At 37.7% G+C, this 15,911-nt stretch overlaps 1 protein-coding gene across 2 annotated transcripts in view; it reads left to right on the top strand.

Moving 5' to 3' along the window:
• The window catches only part of LOC149802249 (E3 ubiquitin-protein ligase MIB2-like), a 112,312-nt gene that overhangs the window by 16,520 nt on the left and 79,881 nt on the right, over positions 1 to 15,911 (top strand). For both annotated transcript variants that reach the window (XM_089956675.1, XM_089956676.1), the window contains exons 3-4: positions 4,993 to 5,101; positions 8,782 to 8,953. In XM_089956675.1, the coding sequence (XP_089812801.1) occupies positions 4,993 to 5,101; positions 8,782 to 8,953 (281 nt within the window). The remainder of the gene's footprint in view (positions 1 to 4,992; positions 5,102 to 8,781; positions 8,954 to 15,911) is intronic.

The following is a 15,911-nucleotide window of genomic DNA, read 5'->3' as shown; positions in this document are numbered from 1 at the left end:
GTATGTCCAGTTCCATTATTTTTTTTCATCATGTACATATGTACTGATAGAAAATGATATCACTACAATACAAGGGACTTTTTTTAACTGAAAGTGTCAGTTATATTGTTTTTAAATAAAAGCATGTCTTACAAAACTGAATCATTTTATAATAATTTAGATGGCACACAGCAAATGAAGCAATCACAAGTTGTGGTAATCAGAGGTAACTTCAAAATGTCAGTTAAGTTTGCTTTTATATTATAATAACTCTCTCCTGTTCAATTAGGCTCATTTTATTTTATTTTATTTTATTATTTTTATTACTTGATTTTAAAAATCAAGTGGAAGAGGAATAATAATAGCAATCAGCATGCAAATATCACTCACACAATCACTATTGCAGGTGACCTAAATAGTTCAGTAGACAGGAAGTTACCAGATGAGTTAGATAAGAGCCAACTACCTCATGCCCTCTCACTACCCTACAAAATCTTCCTTATACTATCAAGATCATGTCTGAGTGACTCAGATTGGTTGCATTTTAACAAACTGCAATGGCAGCCTTTATGCTGTAAACATAGCACAACATGACCCAGTTAACACATCTGATAATACACTGGTAATCAGATAAAACTTCAAAGCGTCATTTAAGTTTGTCAAACAGATCCTCAAAATCTAGACTAAAAACAACACTGTTAAGGCAGTAACACAATAGATGTACTCTATCTTGAAAGGGTCCTGTAGCATGTCAAAGCACCTGCCATCCCAGACCATGGCTGCTATAAGAAACCAAATGGCAGAAACCCATGGAATGGAAAGATAGCAGATGCCTACCAAAGATCAAAACAAGCCCACAAGAAGTGAATAATCTATGGCTGACCTCAGAGCAGAGATGACATTCTGAACATCAGCCACAGAACAACAAAACACAGAGATAGTGTTTTTGCAAGCTGTCTGCACGGGTCTGAGACCAGCTCTACAAATGGAATTAAGCTGCATACTTGTTAGCTCTCATGCTGGGAGATAAAAACCTCTGATTTTTTAAGGTTGTTCCATGCCTACCTCCTGATCTCATAATATCTTCCGAATTTTTGCAGAGAACTCCCAATTACTACATTATGTCTGTCGATTTTCATTTCTCTGAACAAATTCTATATATAAATAGATGCAATCCACAGAAGCCATGTTCTGTTTTATCACCTGTGAATATTGTTGAAATAACTAATATCACACTACAAAGTTGTTTTTTCTTCAGTAAATAGAATGTTAAGTTTGAACATTATTCACATAAATTTCAGAAATTTTATAACCTCTACAACCATACTATAGTCAAAAAAATAAATAACCCACAACAATAAAATTGTCACCAGTGAGTTTCTATCTGATGAATGATCACTGTGAATGCTGACTGTGTATTTTTCTCTACAAGCAAATTAGCATGTCCAATCCCACCAAAGAACCAATAAACAACTGGCATTCCTGTACTATAAATATAAACTTTAATTACCATGATTAAATTAAAAGAAGAAATGACAAAAAATATACCATGCAGTATATGTTCTCACAAAGAACTCATCCAGCATAAATATTATATTTAGTAAAAAGTGTTAAATTCCTTCTGTGTTGACCCTAAGGAAATAACGTGGATTTAAAATGTGGGAAAAATAGTTGCCACATATATGGTAACTTGTGACTGCAGATTTGAACTGTTAACATGAAGTCAAAGACATTGTAAGTTACAGCAAAATAAGGTATTGTTTAATTCCCAATCAATTGCTGGTGCTTACATACACAATGTAGAACATGGTTTCTTTGAAGTATGTCATAGGCAGAGTCCTTTTCACAAGAAAAATGAAATGATAAGGATTAACTGTTAGTCACACTGGCTTTATTGCATGTGTCCTTAAGTAAACCTTTAGCTATTGTACAGTTTAGCCACAGCTGACCAGAATATGAAAAGGGGGCATGTCCTAGGGGAAAATAAGGTGCATCACAGAGAGACACAGCCATCCCATGGGCGCTTGCACATAGGGCAAGGGGGTGGGAGGCACTATCTCCCCCCATTTCACCTTTAAACATGATTAGGCCAGCATCCTTAAGATTTAATGGCTGACTGCTACATGTTTGCCCCCACCCCCTTTCACTTGAGAAAGTTTCTGCAAGATGCCCCTGGCATGTCCTTTGAAAGTTTCATGCATATTGGATCAAGAAGATAGGTCAATATTTATTGAAACTGGCGCTTAAAAAGACCTTCCCATTTTAGGTCCCAGTCTCCCTATATTTTTATTCAATCACCCTACTTGGCTTTTGAAAAGTTGACAGGTATGAAGCTGTCTGCATGGACCTGAGGCCGGCAGTACACTGGAATTATGCAAACTGTCTGCATGGACCTGAGGCCAGCTGTACACTGGAATTATGCAAGCTGTCTGCATGGACCTGAGGCCAGCTGTACACTGGAATTATGCAAGCTGTCTGCATGGACCTGAGGCCAGCTGTACACTGGAATTATGCAAGCTATCTGCATGGACCTGAGACAAGCTCGACAATTGGAATTATGCAAGCAGCAGTTGAATATGAACAACAACTCCTCAACAGACTAGTCAGCGGATTGAAACTCCTGTCATTTATAGATTGAGATCCTTCACATGGATGACAACACATTAGTACACAATGTGCATATATTACAGGGATGGAGACCCACTTTGAGTTGATAGCAATCTCATGTAAATGTTGTAAAGAGATTTATGATGAGTTCCACCTGGAATTGGTAGCAAACAATAATCTCTTGCTTGTAAATGTCAATCTGAAAGTACCAGAACTTCTACCCATTCTGGGAGAAACAGAACCCATGACCACCTTGGAACGTCTGCAAAACATCTTAAATATGGCAGCCAGTACATCTATATGTACTTTACCATTCTTCTTAACAACATCAATCAGTGCAGGTATCCTAGAAATGTTAAACATATGATGCCACTGCCTAGAAAAGAGAAGGACCATATTCTGCATGATAACTAAGGGGGCATCACTCTGACAACTGTCTCTAGAAAGTTATCATGAACCATGCTTCAAGCCCACCCACACAATAAGTTGACTCCTACCCAAAATAAACTCCAAAGGGGATTCACACAAAACAGACTATATTTCATCCTCTAAGTGTTTCAACAAGGCCCTGTTTGATATAATTCACTGGAATGATCTGGGGGCATTGATTGGAATCACATTTATTTGGTCACCACAGTAGATGTGGCAGTAGTAGATAATGACCTTCAAATCTCATTGCAAACTCCATTCAACTTTTCCAGCACCAACCTCATTTCAACAAACCAATCCAGAAGCAACTTTATGGTCTTCATTGGCCCTAAATAAGGCAAGACATTTCTGGAGCCATGGGAAATAAAACTATCAAAATGACTGAAGCAGGAACCCATCTTGGTATGTCCAGGACAGATTATAGGAAGACATAGAGGATAGAATACAGACAGAAAGAGGGAGGGAACTGTTTATGTCATACTTGGAACGAATGAAGTGGAGTCCAATATGTACTGTATCATCTCGTATCCACGACCCGTCTGTTGCCAGGAGGTGACATGGATCTCTACAGTGGACCTAGAAATGCTGAAAAGATCTGAGCAAAATAATCTTCATCAGGTTCAGTTTCTCCTAGCGAGATGTGCCACAATCACAGCCAAATATATGCTTTCAGACATAAGACCTGCCAACCCTTACCATTTTGCCATAAGTCTTGCGAAAATTACCCTCAAAATACGAACTTATGGTATACAAGCAAAAACTATGGAAATAATGATCATAGCAGAAAAATCCAATAACTCTTTTGACTTAAGCGCTGACAAAGTCCAGGAAATTTAGCATTTCATTTGAAACCTCATTTATAACCTCTGAGCATGGCTTCTCATTTATGTTAATCCTGTCCATAAATAAGTGTATCCTCAGTAATATGTTCCTGCTACACATCCCTCCCCCTCCCCAAACACATACATGCATAAAAAGTATATATATTCCTGTGCTTTGGAAAGGGTCCTAGCCACTTATTTTCAGCTATGCAGCCCTTTTAATGGGGGCCCCGAGTGGTCTAAAGCGCTCTCTGTTACGGATCACTGCCATCTCACCTCGGTCTGTGTGGGTTCGAGTCTCGGATTCGGCCAATGTGGGTATGTGACAAAGCTTGCCAGTAGCTTCTCGTGGGTCAGTGGTTCGCTCTGGGGTTTTCCCAGGTTCTTCCTCCACCATTAATACTGGCTGCCATGTATAGTCTATCTTGTGCTGAAAAATGCAGTTAAAGTCTATCTTGTGCTGAAAAATGCAGTTAAACCCTACAACAACAACTACAACAACCCTTTTAATGGCTAGTAATATGTATGTATTTTGTCAGATTTATAGCAGGAAACTCAGGGAATTTGTTTGAATGGTATTCTTGTGAAAACTAGAAGGAATTGTTTTTACACCATAATACTCCACCATAGCCATTAGGTTATATATTACCCAGACTACAAATGTTGGGTGTTGTGATAAAATACAAGATGAACCTGCAAGAACCACAAGAACAACCATGCAGGCTGTTGATTAGATAGAATCATTTTGGTTATTGTAAACTGTAAGCACATTCAGACATTTTGGAAAACGTTACAGTATGATGAATACAGCATATGTACTAAGATGTGGAAGGAAGACAAATCACATTTTATACACATTCTGAGTAATTGCATATATACTTGAATTATACAATTAATTGTCTTTAATTTCTCTTGAAACAGCAAACTCAATATCAGACCAGTATTTGTTTGGAGACATGGTAAAACTACCACATCACTGACACAGAATTGCTGACCTCCACCGTCCATCCTACAATATTTACCAAAATTTAAATATGTCTCACTATTTTGCACCATTATAAATGGCCATTTTCTTTGTTTTTAGACCTTGTCTAATTAGATATTGAAGGAGAGGTGCATGTTGTTGTTATTTAATCTTATTATTATTATTGAAAAGGTTGGAGACAACAAAGTCAGTGTTGTTTGGGACTCTGGAAAAGAGCGGATGTATCAGTCAGGAGCTACAGGCAGATATGAATTAAGGGCTTTTGATATTGCCCAAGTGGGTAAGTTGAATGATCCAGCAAGGAAATACAATTTTAGGTAAAGTCTGTAGAATACATACTTAATTTCTCACCCATGTGACACAGAAATCATGCTTTTTTGCTAACCTTCCTTTCCCTATATCAGTCCAGTCATCTCAGTCAGGTTATCTCAGTAATTTTGTCCATGCATTAGGAACTGTCCATACACTAGGAACTGTCCATCCACTAGGAACTGCCCATGCACTAGGAACTGCCCATGCACTAGGAACTGTCCATGTACTAGGAACTGTCCATGCACTAGGAACTGTCCATACACTAGGAACTGTCCATCCACTAGGAACTGCCCATGCACTAGGAACTGCCCATGCACTAGGAACTGTCCATGTACTAGGAACTGTCCATGCACTAGGAACTGTCCATAGGAACTGTCCATGCACTAGGAACTGTCCATGCACTAGGAACTGTCCATGCACTAGGAACAGTCCATGCACTAGGAACTGTCCATGCACTAGGAACTGTTTTATCAAGGGATGCAACCATTGCTGTCTTCTTCTTGGCTTGATGGAGCTATTTTCCAATCAAACAAATGCCAACACTTTCAGAATTTACCAAAATAGTTTTTGGAGTAGCGAAACAAATAACTTAAAAGAAGCTTTATGAGCACCAGTTGAGGCAAGAAAGCTTAACTCACTAATAAAAAAAATGGCTATGAAAGTAAAACATGCCAGATTTGGATTCTAAATGCATTAAAACTCAAGCATGAGAAAATATTTATGTCAGAAACTAATAGAAAACAATGTTACAGGCACACAGGCTATACATATCACTGGCCACAAAAATCGTAACTCTCTCAACAACTACTGAAAACTTAGTAACAACCTGAAATGTGTTATGTCAAACCTGTTTTCTTCTGTTATGCATTTTCATTGTGCTCCTTTTGAATAAAAGATGTACATGCAATCAGAAATGACAAATCATTCACTTACCAATGAGAAGAAATCATTTATCCATCCACATGTTATTCCACAAACAGATTTCCACGAAGCATTTCCTTGCACTACTAATAGCAACACTTGCCGTATTTCCAGGACAGAAATATCAGTTTTCCAAGAAAGCGTGAACTTGAAAGTTCAGCACATGGTTGTCTGCCTGGGACTGTATTTGGAGGGTCTTTCATACATGGGGGAATTTGACAATTGGTATCAATTACAACACAAGTACAGTGCCACCCCACCATAATGCGCCCCATGATAACGCGAATTCAGATATAATGTGATCATGGTGTGGCTCCTGAAATTTTGTATATTCATTTGCACATGAAAGAATATTTTTTGTTCAAAGTACGTGAAATAGTGTATAAAAAATTTATTATCATTTTGGGGAAGAGATCGTGTATGAATTTGAATATAATACGATCGTGGTGTGGTTCCTGAAATTTTGAATACATGTACATGTATTTTTCTCGTACCAGGAAAAAATATTTTTTTAAGTACGAGAAATAGTGTGTAAAATGTTTATTATCATTTTGGGGAAGAGATTGCCTATGAATTTTTCTATAATACGATCGTGGCATAGCTTCTGAAATGTAACAATTTCACCAGATTCTTGAAGAGTTATGCCAAAATAAACATTATCGGAAATGTTACTTATTACTGATCCTTAAGTAAAGCAAGTAAGTCGTCATTGTGATTGTCTTCAATTAATTCTGTATACAATGGTTGCTCAAACAATAGCCCACATGTGTTTCTTCTTTAACTGCATTACACAACCAAGCAGCAGACAATGCGGTGGTTGATAAAAGATTCTCACAAGTTAATAAACATTAAAAAACAAAAGCTGCCAACATGTTTGCTGGACTTGGCGGTGTTATTAGACACAGTCAGTTGACCAGTAAATAATGTCTGCTTTATTGACTGGAAATTGAAAAGGGTATGAAATTGTACATGTGTTCAGCTTAAATATTTTTTATAAATGTTACTCTTGACCATTGCAGGCCTACTGCACTTAGTTCTCAGGTTTTACATGTGTATGGTGTTTGCTTATGAACTTGTTATTAATTTCCTATATTTTATAAAAATATTTTACCATTATGGAAAAGCAAGTTCACAAATGCAAGTTGTTCTCTGCATTTTGTGCAATGATTAGTATAGTAGTTTTCACACATTTCTTTCAATATTCTCAAAATCTGAAGTAAAAGTTATATGCACACTGAAAGCATGTGTGTGATTGTTAATTATTCTTGCTGTAGTCATTCAAATGAATAGGCATACAAGCATTAATTATTGGAAATTTACAATGGATAAATATACATAGAAACGCATATGAGAAAATTTTAGCAGTATGAAATTCGTACAGACACCATTCAAAGACCCTGGAACGTAATGAACCGTACACATACTTCGTCTTTCTTAACCTAATTTTGCTGTTAATTTTTCCCATTGAATTCAGACACATAATGATCTGTGACAAAATTATTGAATAGTTTGAATATGTATGCAGTTTTTGCAATGGAATTACATGTGTTATGGATTAACTGCAAGCCTCAACGGTACAGTATCAGATGGCAAGTAAACAGTGTTAATACACTGTTCGTGCAATATATTAGACCTTGAATTCAGACACAATGATCTGGAACAAAATTATTGAATATTGTAAATCTGTGTGCAATTTTTCAATGGAATTACATGCATTATTGATGAACTGCATGCCACAATGGCACGATAGTAAATGGTGTTGATACCCTATTTATCATATACATTAGACATGAATACACTTATATGTGCCAATGAGTTGTTCTCAAAAAAATGTAATATGCTGTAAAACCCTGCATTAACATGACCCGACTATTAATGTGATACAATTTTTTGGACCCCAATTATCGCATTATAGCAGGGTTCCACTGTATGTCACAAAAAGTTTCATTTCCTCCAAAGAAAAGGAGAGTTAAAGTGATACAGATCTCTAATTACCCATTAATAATCCAGAGTATCATCACTCATGCCACGTTTTACTCATTGTTATCTCCTAGAGCTGTGTACCCAGTACTCTTTTATTATTTATCATAGAACATTTCTAAATTAGAACTGATGAAAATGAAACATTTTCCTTGTAATAAATATTAATTATTTATTGTTAATTTCATATAACATCCATGTATTATATGTGATTATACCTCAATACTATTAAATGTTTTATGTTGTTATTTTCTCACTTGTACAAATTGTGTTCTTTGGATGGACAGGTTATGCTACAGCCCTCATTAACATATTTGTATTAACATTTCACCTGGCTTTAGACCTCTTACTTAAGTACTTACGATAAGGAACAATTATAACTGATAAGTTGTAACAGTTTGTGGGTGAGTGTATATGAGCAGTAAATATAGTTGGATTCTGCTGAAATGATTTTTTTATATTCTTTGAAGTAAATTTGAAGTATATTTATATGCTTTGAATGGTATGCAGAAATATTTTGTCATGTATATACATGATATTGTATGTGATGGTACGAATATAAAGAGCACGTTAATTTATTGTGTTCATGGCACCATTTATTTTTTTAGAAAATATGAAATATTCAGCAGAAGCGTCTCCCACCACCAGTGATCCACTACTTTGAACCTGTCACAGTGTACTTAGGTCAACAGTACAAGTATTGAAAATTAATAAGAATACCCATTGCTGTATCAATCTTCTTTTTAGGTATAGTGCATGCTGGGATACAGTGCACCTCATGCTCTGTTAACCCTATCCGTGGGATGAGATGGTCCTGCTCAGATTGCAACAATGTGGAATTGTGTACCAAATGCTACATGAATGACAAGCACAATACCAGTCATGGCTTTGTTCGCAGGGACACAACAAAATCAGAACCGTAAGTTTTCTTAAGTTTATAAGCAACTCAGATTATGGCTGCTGCCTTATGTACATGGGTACAGTTATAGATTCTATTAACTTGGGTAAATTGTGCTCTACTTTTATTAGTTATTTCTCATGACTTAAATTTCTGGCTGCTGAGTGTCAGTTATGATATTCTATCATATCATGTCATTTGGTACCCTACTTTTGACAACCAATTATACTGTAATATGTTTTTCATGTCTTTAAAGTTTAAATAAATGTGTGTTTCCTATGGCACAGGTTTTAAAATTAAGGTAGATTGGTATTTTGTGTGTGTGTTTTTTTAACATTATATGTATTTATAATTATGAATATAGATGGTTATTAAGTGCTTAAAAGTACTGGGCAAACCAGGTGTTTGGTGTGAAAATCAGTTTTGAGAATGGTTTTGTTTAAAATTATAGTTTTTATAAATACCATGGGGTGGGGGTGGGGGAATACAGGGTTAGAATTGAGAAACAATGACAGTTACTAAGTGCTTCAAAGTACTGGGCAAACCAGGTGTTAGGTGTGCAAATCAGTTTTGAGAATGGTTTTGTTTTAAATTTTATTTTTTATAAATACCATGGGGGAAAAAATACTAGGGTTAGAATTGAGAAACAATGACAGAAACACGTTTTTTATTTTGTGCCTATTATTGCTGACAGCCAAATATAATATGCTGTTATTTTGTGTCATTAAGTACCCTACAGCTGACAGCCTCATCTATGTTGTATAGACTATATCCAGTGTTCATAAAAGTCTTAAGAACCTATTACAGCTAAAACTAACAGCTGCATATTAGACCCCTACAGTTGTCAAATCTAGGAGTAATGTAAAGATTTCTTGGTGATATTGCTGAGGTATGATGCTAATTGTTTCAGGGTAATAGAGTACCTTATTTTGTAGAGTAGTGTGACTGTCAAAGATGTATAATTGCATCTGTCGGTACATGATGTGCGGCCACTCGTCTATGCAGTTCAACTTGAATCAAGAAAATAATAAAAGAACATGACAAATTTACATTTACATGTTAATTAAGAACCAGTTTGTACCAGAGTGAACTAATATGTCTATGAGGGACAACCTATCTTGAGAGTGAACTGATTATAGCTGGGATTTGGTACAGTCAAATATTGTATGAGGGACAACCTATCTTGAGAGTGAACTGATTATAGCTGGGATTTGGTACAGTCAAATATGTGTATGAGGGACAACCTATCTTGAGAGTGAACTGATTATAGCTGAGTTTTGGTACAGTCAAATATGTGTATGAGGGACAACCTATTTTGAGAGTGAACTGATTACAGCTGGGATTTGGTACAGTCAAATATGTGTATGAGGGACAACCTATCCTGAGAGTGAACTGATTACTGCTGGGATTTGGTACAGTCAAATATGTCTTTGAGGGACAACCTATCTTGAGCAGAGACCGAAGTCTCAGTACACAGCTTTGTTGATTATACAGTGTTATAACCTGTCATGAGAGATCACCTGTCTAGAGAGAACCTGATGTGACAGGTTATACTGTATTTAAGCATGATTTTCTCCAATACTCTTCCAGAGGGATATGGTAATTGACTGGCAGTCACAAGTCAAGTAGGATAGTAAAAGGCATTACTATCACATGGTGCTTGCTTTCTACTTCCTAAGAGGAATATTAGAAATTGACTGGCAGTCACACAGTCAAGTAGGATTGTAAAAGGCATTGGTATCACATGGTGCTTGCTTTCTACTATCTAAGAGGAATATTAGAAATTGACTGGCAGTCACACAGTCAAGTAGGATAGTAAAAGGCATTACTACCACATGGTGCTTGCTTTCTACTATCTAAGAGGAATATTAGAAATTGACTGGCAGTCACAAGTCAAGTAGGATTGTAAAAGGCATTACTACCACATGGTGCTTGCTTTCTACTTCCTAAGAGGTATATTAGAAATTGACTGGCAGTCACACAGTGGAGTAAGGTAGCTAAAATATTGCTGTCCCATGGTGTGTTTTCAGTACTCACCTATTAAATTTTTGTAAAATTCCAGTTTCTGTACCAAATGTTCTGTCTTTGTGGATGCTAATCAATGTTATTCGTTTCACTATGATCACTATATTTTTCCTGTATGTTTTGTCAGTAAGATACATGCATGTTGACTGGTTTAGAGGGATATTAGCAGTTAAACATGGGAAGTAAGCAGAAATCCATATACTTGATTTGTAAAGCTTGGAAAGACTTTACAATTTTTCTGCTGAGATATTTACTTTGGTTTGTTTTCTGCATCAGTAATATGTGCAAGGAGAACCTAGCCTGTTCCATCTTTATCAGATGTGTATAACTTAATTACCGGTAACAGTATTTTGTGTACAAAAACAAAGGAGACCGTAGCGACTGCAACAACTATCGGGGCATCTCCCTCCTCAGCATCGTCGGAAAGGCCTTCGCCCGTGTTGCCTTGGCACGCTTGCAGATCCTAGCCTCCCGCGTCTACCCAGAATCCCAGTGTGGATTTCGAGCCGGCAGGTCAACTGTAGACATGATCTTCTCACTACGTCAGCTGCAGGAGAAGTGTCACGAGCAGCGGATGCCCCTCTACATTGCCTTCATAGACCTGACGAAGGCGTTTGACATGGTTAGTCGGAGTGGACTCTTCAGACTCCTGCAGAAGATCGGCTGCCCCCCACGTCTGCTTGCTGTCATTATGTCGTTCCACGAGAACATGCACAGCACAGTGTGCTTCAATGGCACAACATCTGAAGCATTCCCAGTCGTTAGCGGAGTCAAACAAGGCTGTGTCCTTGCACCGACGCTTTTTGCCATCTTCTTCTCCATGCTTCTCCAGTACGCATTCAAGGACTGCAGCGAGGGAGTGTACATCCATACCAGGGCTGACGGCAAGCTGTTCAACATCGCCCGTCTCCGTGCTAAGACTAAAGTCACAGAGGTACTCATCCGTGAATTGCTCTTTGCTGACGATGCAGCCTTGACATCACACACGGAAGATGGACTTCAGCAGCTGGTATGCTGCCTCTCCCATGCATGTAAGGAATTTGGACTGACCATCAGTTTGAAGAAAACAAATGTCATGGCACAGGACACAGACTCCCCTCCCTCTGTCTCCATCGATGGGTACAATTTGGAAGTTGTCGAGAACTTCACATACCTCGGGTCTAACATCTCCAGCTCACTCTCCATTGATTCTGAGGTGGGCGGCAGGATTGCCAAGGCAGCAGCAGTGATGGCCAGACTTAACCAGAGGGTCTGGAACAACCCCAACCTCACAGAGAAGACCAAACTGCGTGTCTACCAAGCGTGCGTGCTCAGCTCACTTCTCTACAGCAGCGAAACATGGACCACCTATGCAAGACACGAGAGGAAACTCAACAGCTTCCACCTGAGATGTCTGCGGCGCATTCTGCACATCCAGTGGCAGGACAAAGTACCCAACACAGAGGTTCTAGAACGCGCCAACATGAACAGCATGTTCTCCATACTCAGCGAGAGGCGCCTTTGCTGGCTCGGCCATGTCAAGAGAATGGACCCAGGTCGCATTCCCAAGGACCTGTTATATGGGGAGTTAGCAGAAGGTGCACGATCAACTGGACGACCACATCTGCGCTACAAAGATGTTTGCAAGAAGGATATGAAGACAGCAAACATCAATGTCAACGACTGGGAGAGCTGTGCAAACAACCGTTCCAGCTGGCGTCTAGCTGTCAGGCAGGGAGTTCAAAACGCAGAGGAAAAGAGAAGAATAAAGCAAGCTGAAAAGAGAGCTAAAAAGAAGGATAAGCAAAAGCATACTTTGGAGCTATGCCATCGTCTCTCGTAGACGGACGGATGCCAAGAGTATTTTGTGTAGGTGCAAGCTCTGCCTAATTTGAACAATTAGCAGTACTAGATAAATTAGCAGTACTAGATAATGCACTTTGAATTCTATTGAAATAAAAGACCAGTACATTTAGATTCTCCCCTGCTGTGCCTCTTTTACAGAATCCTGCTACAGACAACATAGACCAGCATCTTCCAGTGCATTATGTCATCTGCGTTTACAGACCTGCCAACATTCTACACAAATACTTACTGAAAAACACTTCAATTATGGACATACAGAACAATAGCATAAACTATGAAAATACAATTATTTTAGTCAAATCCGGATATTGGCTTGTCTGGTTTGATCTGAATCATATTAGACTTAGTATAGTTGGTCAGGGTACAATACTAATTTACCAAGGGTACCTCATATGCTTTGATCTACCCATGTTTACTTAAAGCAGTGCTGTCCAACCCACAGGCCACATGCAGCCTGCTGGCTGATTTTAAATGGCCCACAAGAGCTCAAGCAGCTATATAGTCGTTGCTTTTCAGTTTTCTGTTGAAGCCCTCAGCTTCAGGAAAAGCATTTTTCAGTTGCCCATGGTGTCAAAAAGGTTGGATAGCACTGACTTAAAGAGTCTGGATCATCAACCTTTCACTTTTATGTTAAAGAATAGTATGAAAATGTCAAACAAATGAAAACACATTCAGCCTCTTTAAGAGTTCAAACACTTTGCCTAGAGTTATATATATTTTTTTTAAAAATTCAGATTCCTGATCTTGCTTGGGAAAAAAGCAGGAAAGATGACAATTACAGCTAGTAGACATCTTTTCATATCAGTTTTTTGGGTATTGCCATGGCAACAGAGATGATTTTTTTTAAACATCTGTAACAGATTATGCTGACTTGAGATCAAAGTAATTCATATCCCAGGGATTGGGAACTGCAGTGTCAGGAACTGAACTGGATGCTATTAAGTTTGTTTTACAGATTTTATGTTGAAAATCACATTTTATAAAAGTTCATATTTTCAAGTTGACAGTAGCGGTGGACAGTATAGATAGCCTTACTGAGAAGGTGTTTTCAGCATTGGCATATCTGGTTCTACACAGTTAGTGACTTGGTGAAAATTCCTTGTCTATGAATATGGTTTTAATTTAGGGGTGGGGGGAATAAAAGTCTGATGTAAATCCTGTAATAAGATTACTGGTTTCTGTTGTCTCTACTTTTTCTAGTTTTGTTTTTCTTCAATCCTTATTTTTCAGATGGTGGTACATACTGTAAAATGTTTATATCCATCTGATAAATCATGACTTTAATATAGTTAATAAATTTAAAAAAACCCTAATGGATTCAGACAAAAAGCACATATGTGATAAACAATCTTTTCTGTTCTCATTTAGTAATACTAATATTTATCATGAGGACTTTGTATAGCGCCTTATCTTTAGAAGCTCTAAGTGTTTTACAACATTAGACAACACCTATAACATATAAAAAAAATTATATATAATGACATTATTACAGAAAACAAACACCATGAAATTAGAAAACATAAAAAAGCATGCTGAAAATATTTAAGGTAGGAAACATTATTTGGTCTTTAAGTTTGTTTTTGCAGTTGAAATAAGTGAGTTTTAAGAGCACAATTGAATGGGATCACCATGTCTTTATGTCTACGTTCTGTGGGCGATTCATTCCACATTGCTGGGCCCTGGTATGCAAAAGAATGTTGGCCATATGACTTTGTTTTCATAGTGGGAATAATGAGTATATGATTGTCAGAAGAGGAGCATAAGTATCTTGCTGGTGTGTACACATGGGTGAGGTCGGATAGGTATGTTGGACTGGAGTCAATCAGTGAAACGTAGCACAGAGAACAAATTTTGTGTTTGATTCTGAATCAAATAGACAGCCAGTGTAGGGTACAGAGCAGCGGGGAGGTGTGCTCTGATCATGTTACTCTAAGCATGATCCGAGCAGCTGTGTTTTGAACTTTCTGAAGTTTCTGGAGTAGATATTGAGATGAACCAGACAGAATTGAGTTACAGTAGTCCAGTCTTTTTTAGTGGCATCAACTGAAAGATATTTGCAATGGAGCTGATGCGTCTCAGCTCTAGATATGCAGCCTTGCATATGTTCATGACATGTTGGTGCAGTGTGAAAGTACTGTCCAGAGTAACACCTAGGTTTCATACTGACCGTTTGAATTTAATGTTGTTGTTGCTCATATTTATTGTTTGAGGTAAAGGATGTGAATGAGAAAGTCTTTGCATTGTGATCAGAATGGCCTCAGTTTTATCATCATTCATCTGCAGCTTGTTACATGTCATCCATGATTTCACATCAGAAATGCACCTCTCTACACCTTGGATGGTAGCATCAGCTTCAGTTGGGTGGCTAGATTTGTATATTTGGGTGTTCAATGTACAATTGTTGAGACACTGGATGATCATCTATGACACTTGAGAGTGGCTGAGTGTATAGAATGAAGAGAACAGGTCCAAGAACAGACCCCTGTGGAACTCCACAACATATATTTACTGGGCTGTAATGTATTCCATTTGCAGACACAATTTGTGTCCTGTTGATCAAGTAGGACTTGAACCACACAGTAAGGCTATATCATGAATGCCAAATACATGCTGGAGACGGTGAAGTAATATATCATGGTCTATTGTGTCAAATGCTGCAGACAAATCAAGGAGGGTGAGGACTGTAATCTTTCTGTCATCCAAAGCAGAGAGAATGTATTTAAACTACTTTTAGAAGAGTAGTTTCAGTACTGTGGCAAGGGCGATATGCAGATTGTACATTGCTAAAAAGACTGTTTGAATTCAGATGAGATACAAGCTGGAATAGAACAACCTTTTCTAAGATTTTTTATATGAATGGGATATTAGAAACTGGGTGGTAGTTCTTTAAATCATTATGGTTGAGTCTTGGTTTCTTCAGCAGAGGCTTTACAATGGCAGTTTTGACAAATGATGGGAATTCCTTAGATGAGAGAGAGGTATTAATAACATCAGTTAGTGAAGGCAATACTGGATCTAAGCAAAGAAAAGAATATATATAAAAAATTGATAAATTGTGTGATTGTTTGAGTTAATGAGTCATGTAATAAACAAATCAAACTGTTTTATA

Source organism: Sinohyriopsis cumingii, chromosome 4 (genome assembly GCF_028554795.1).
Source record: "Sinohyriopsis cumingii isolate HCF-2022 chromosome 4, ASM2855479v2, whole genome shotgun sequence".
Classification (NCBI taxonomy): domain Eukaryota; kingdom Metazoa; phylum Mollusca; class Bivalvia; order Unionida; family Unionidae; genus Sinohyriopsis; species Sinohyriopsis cumingii.
Note: the sequence above shows the minus strand (reverse complement) of the source record. Positions and strands in the feature narration are given on the sequence as shown.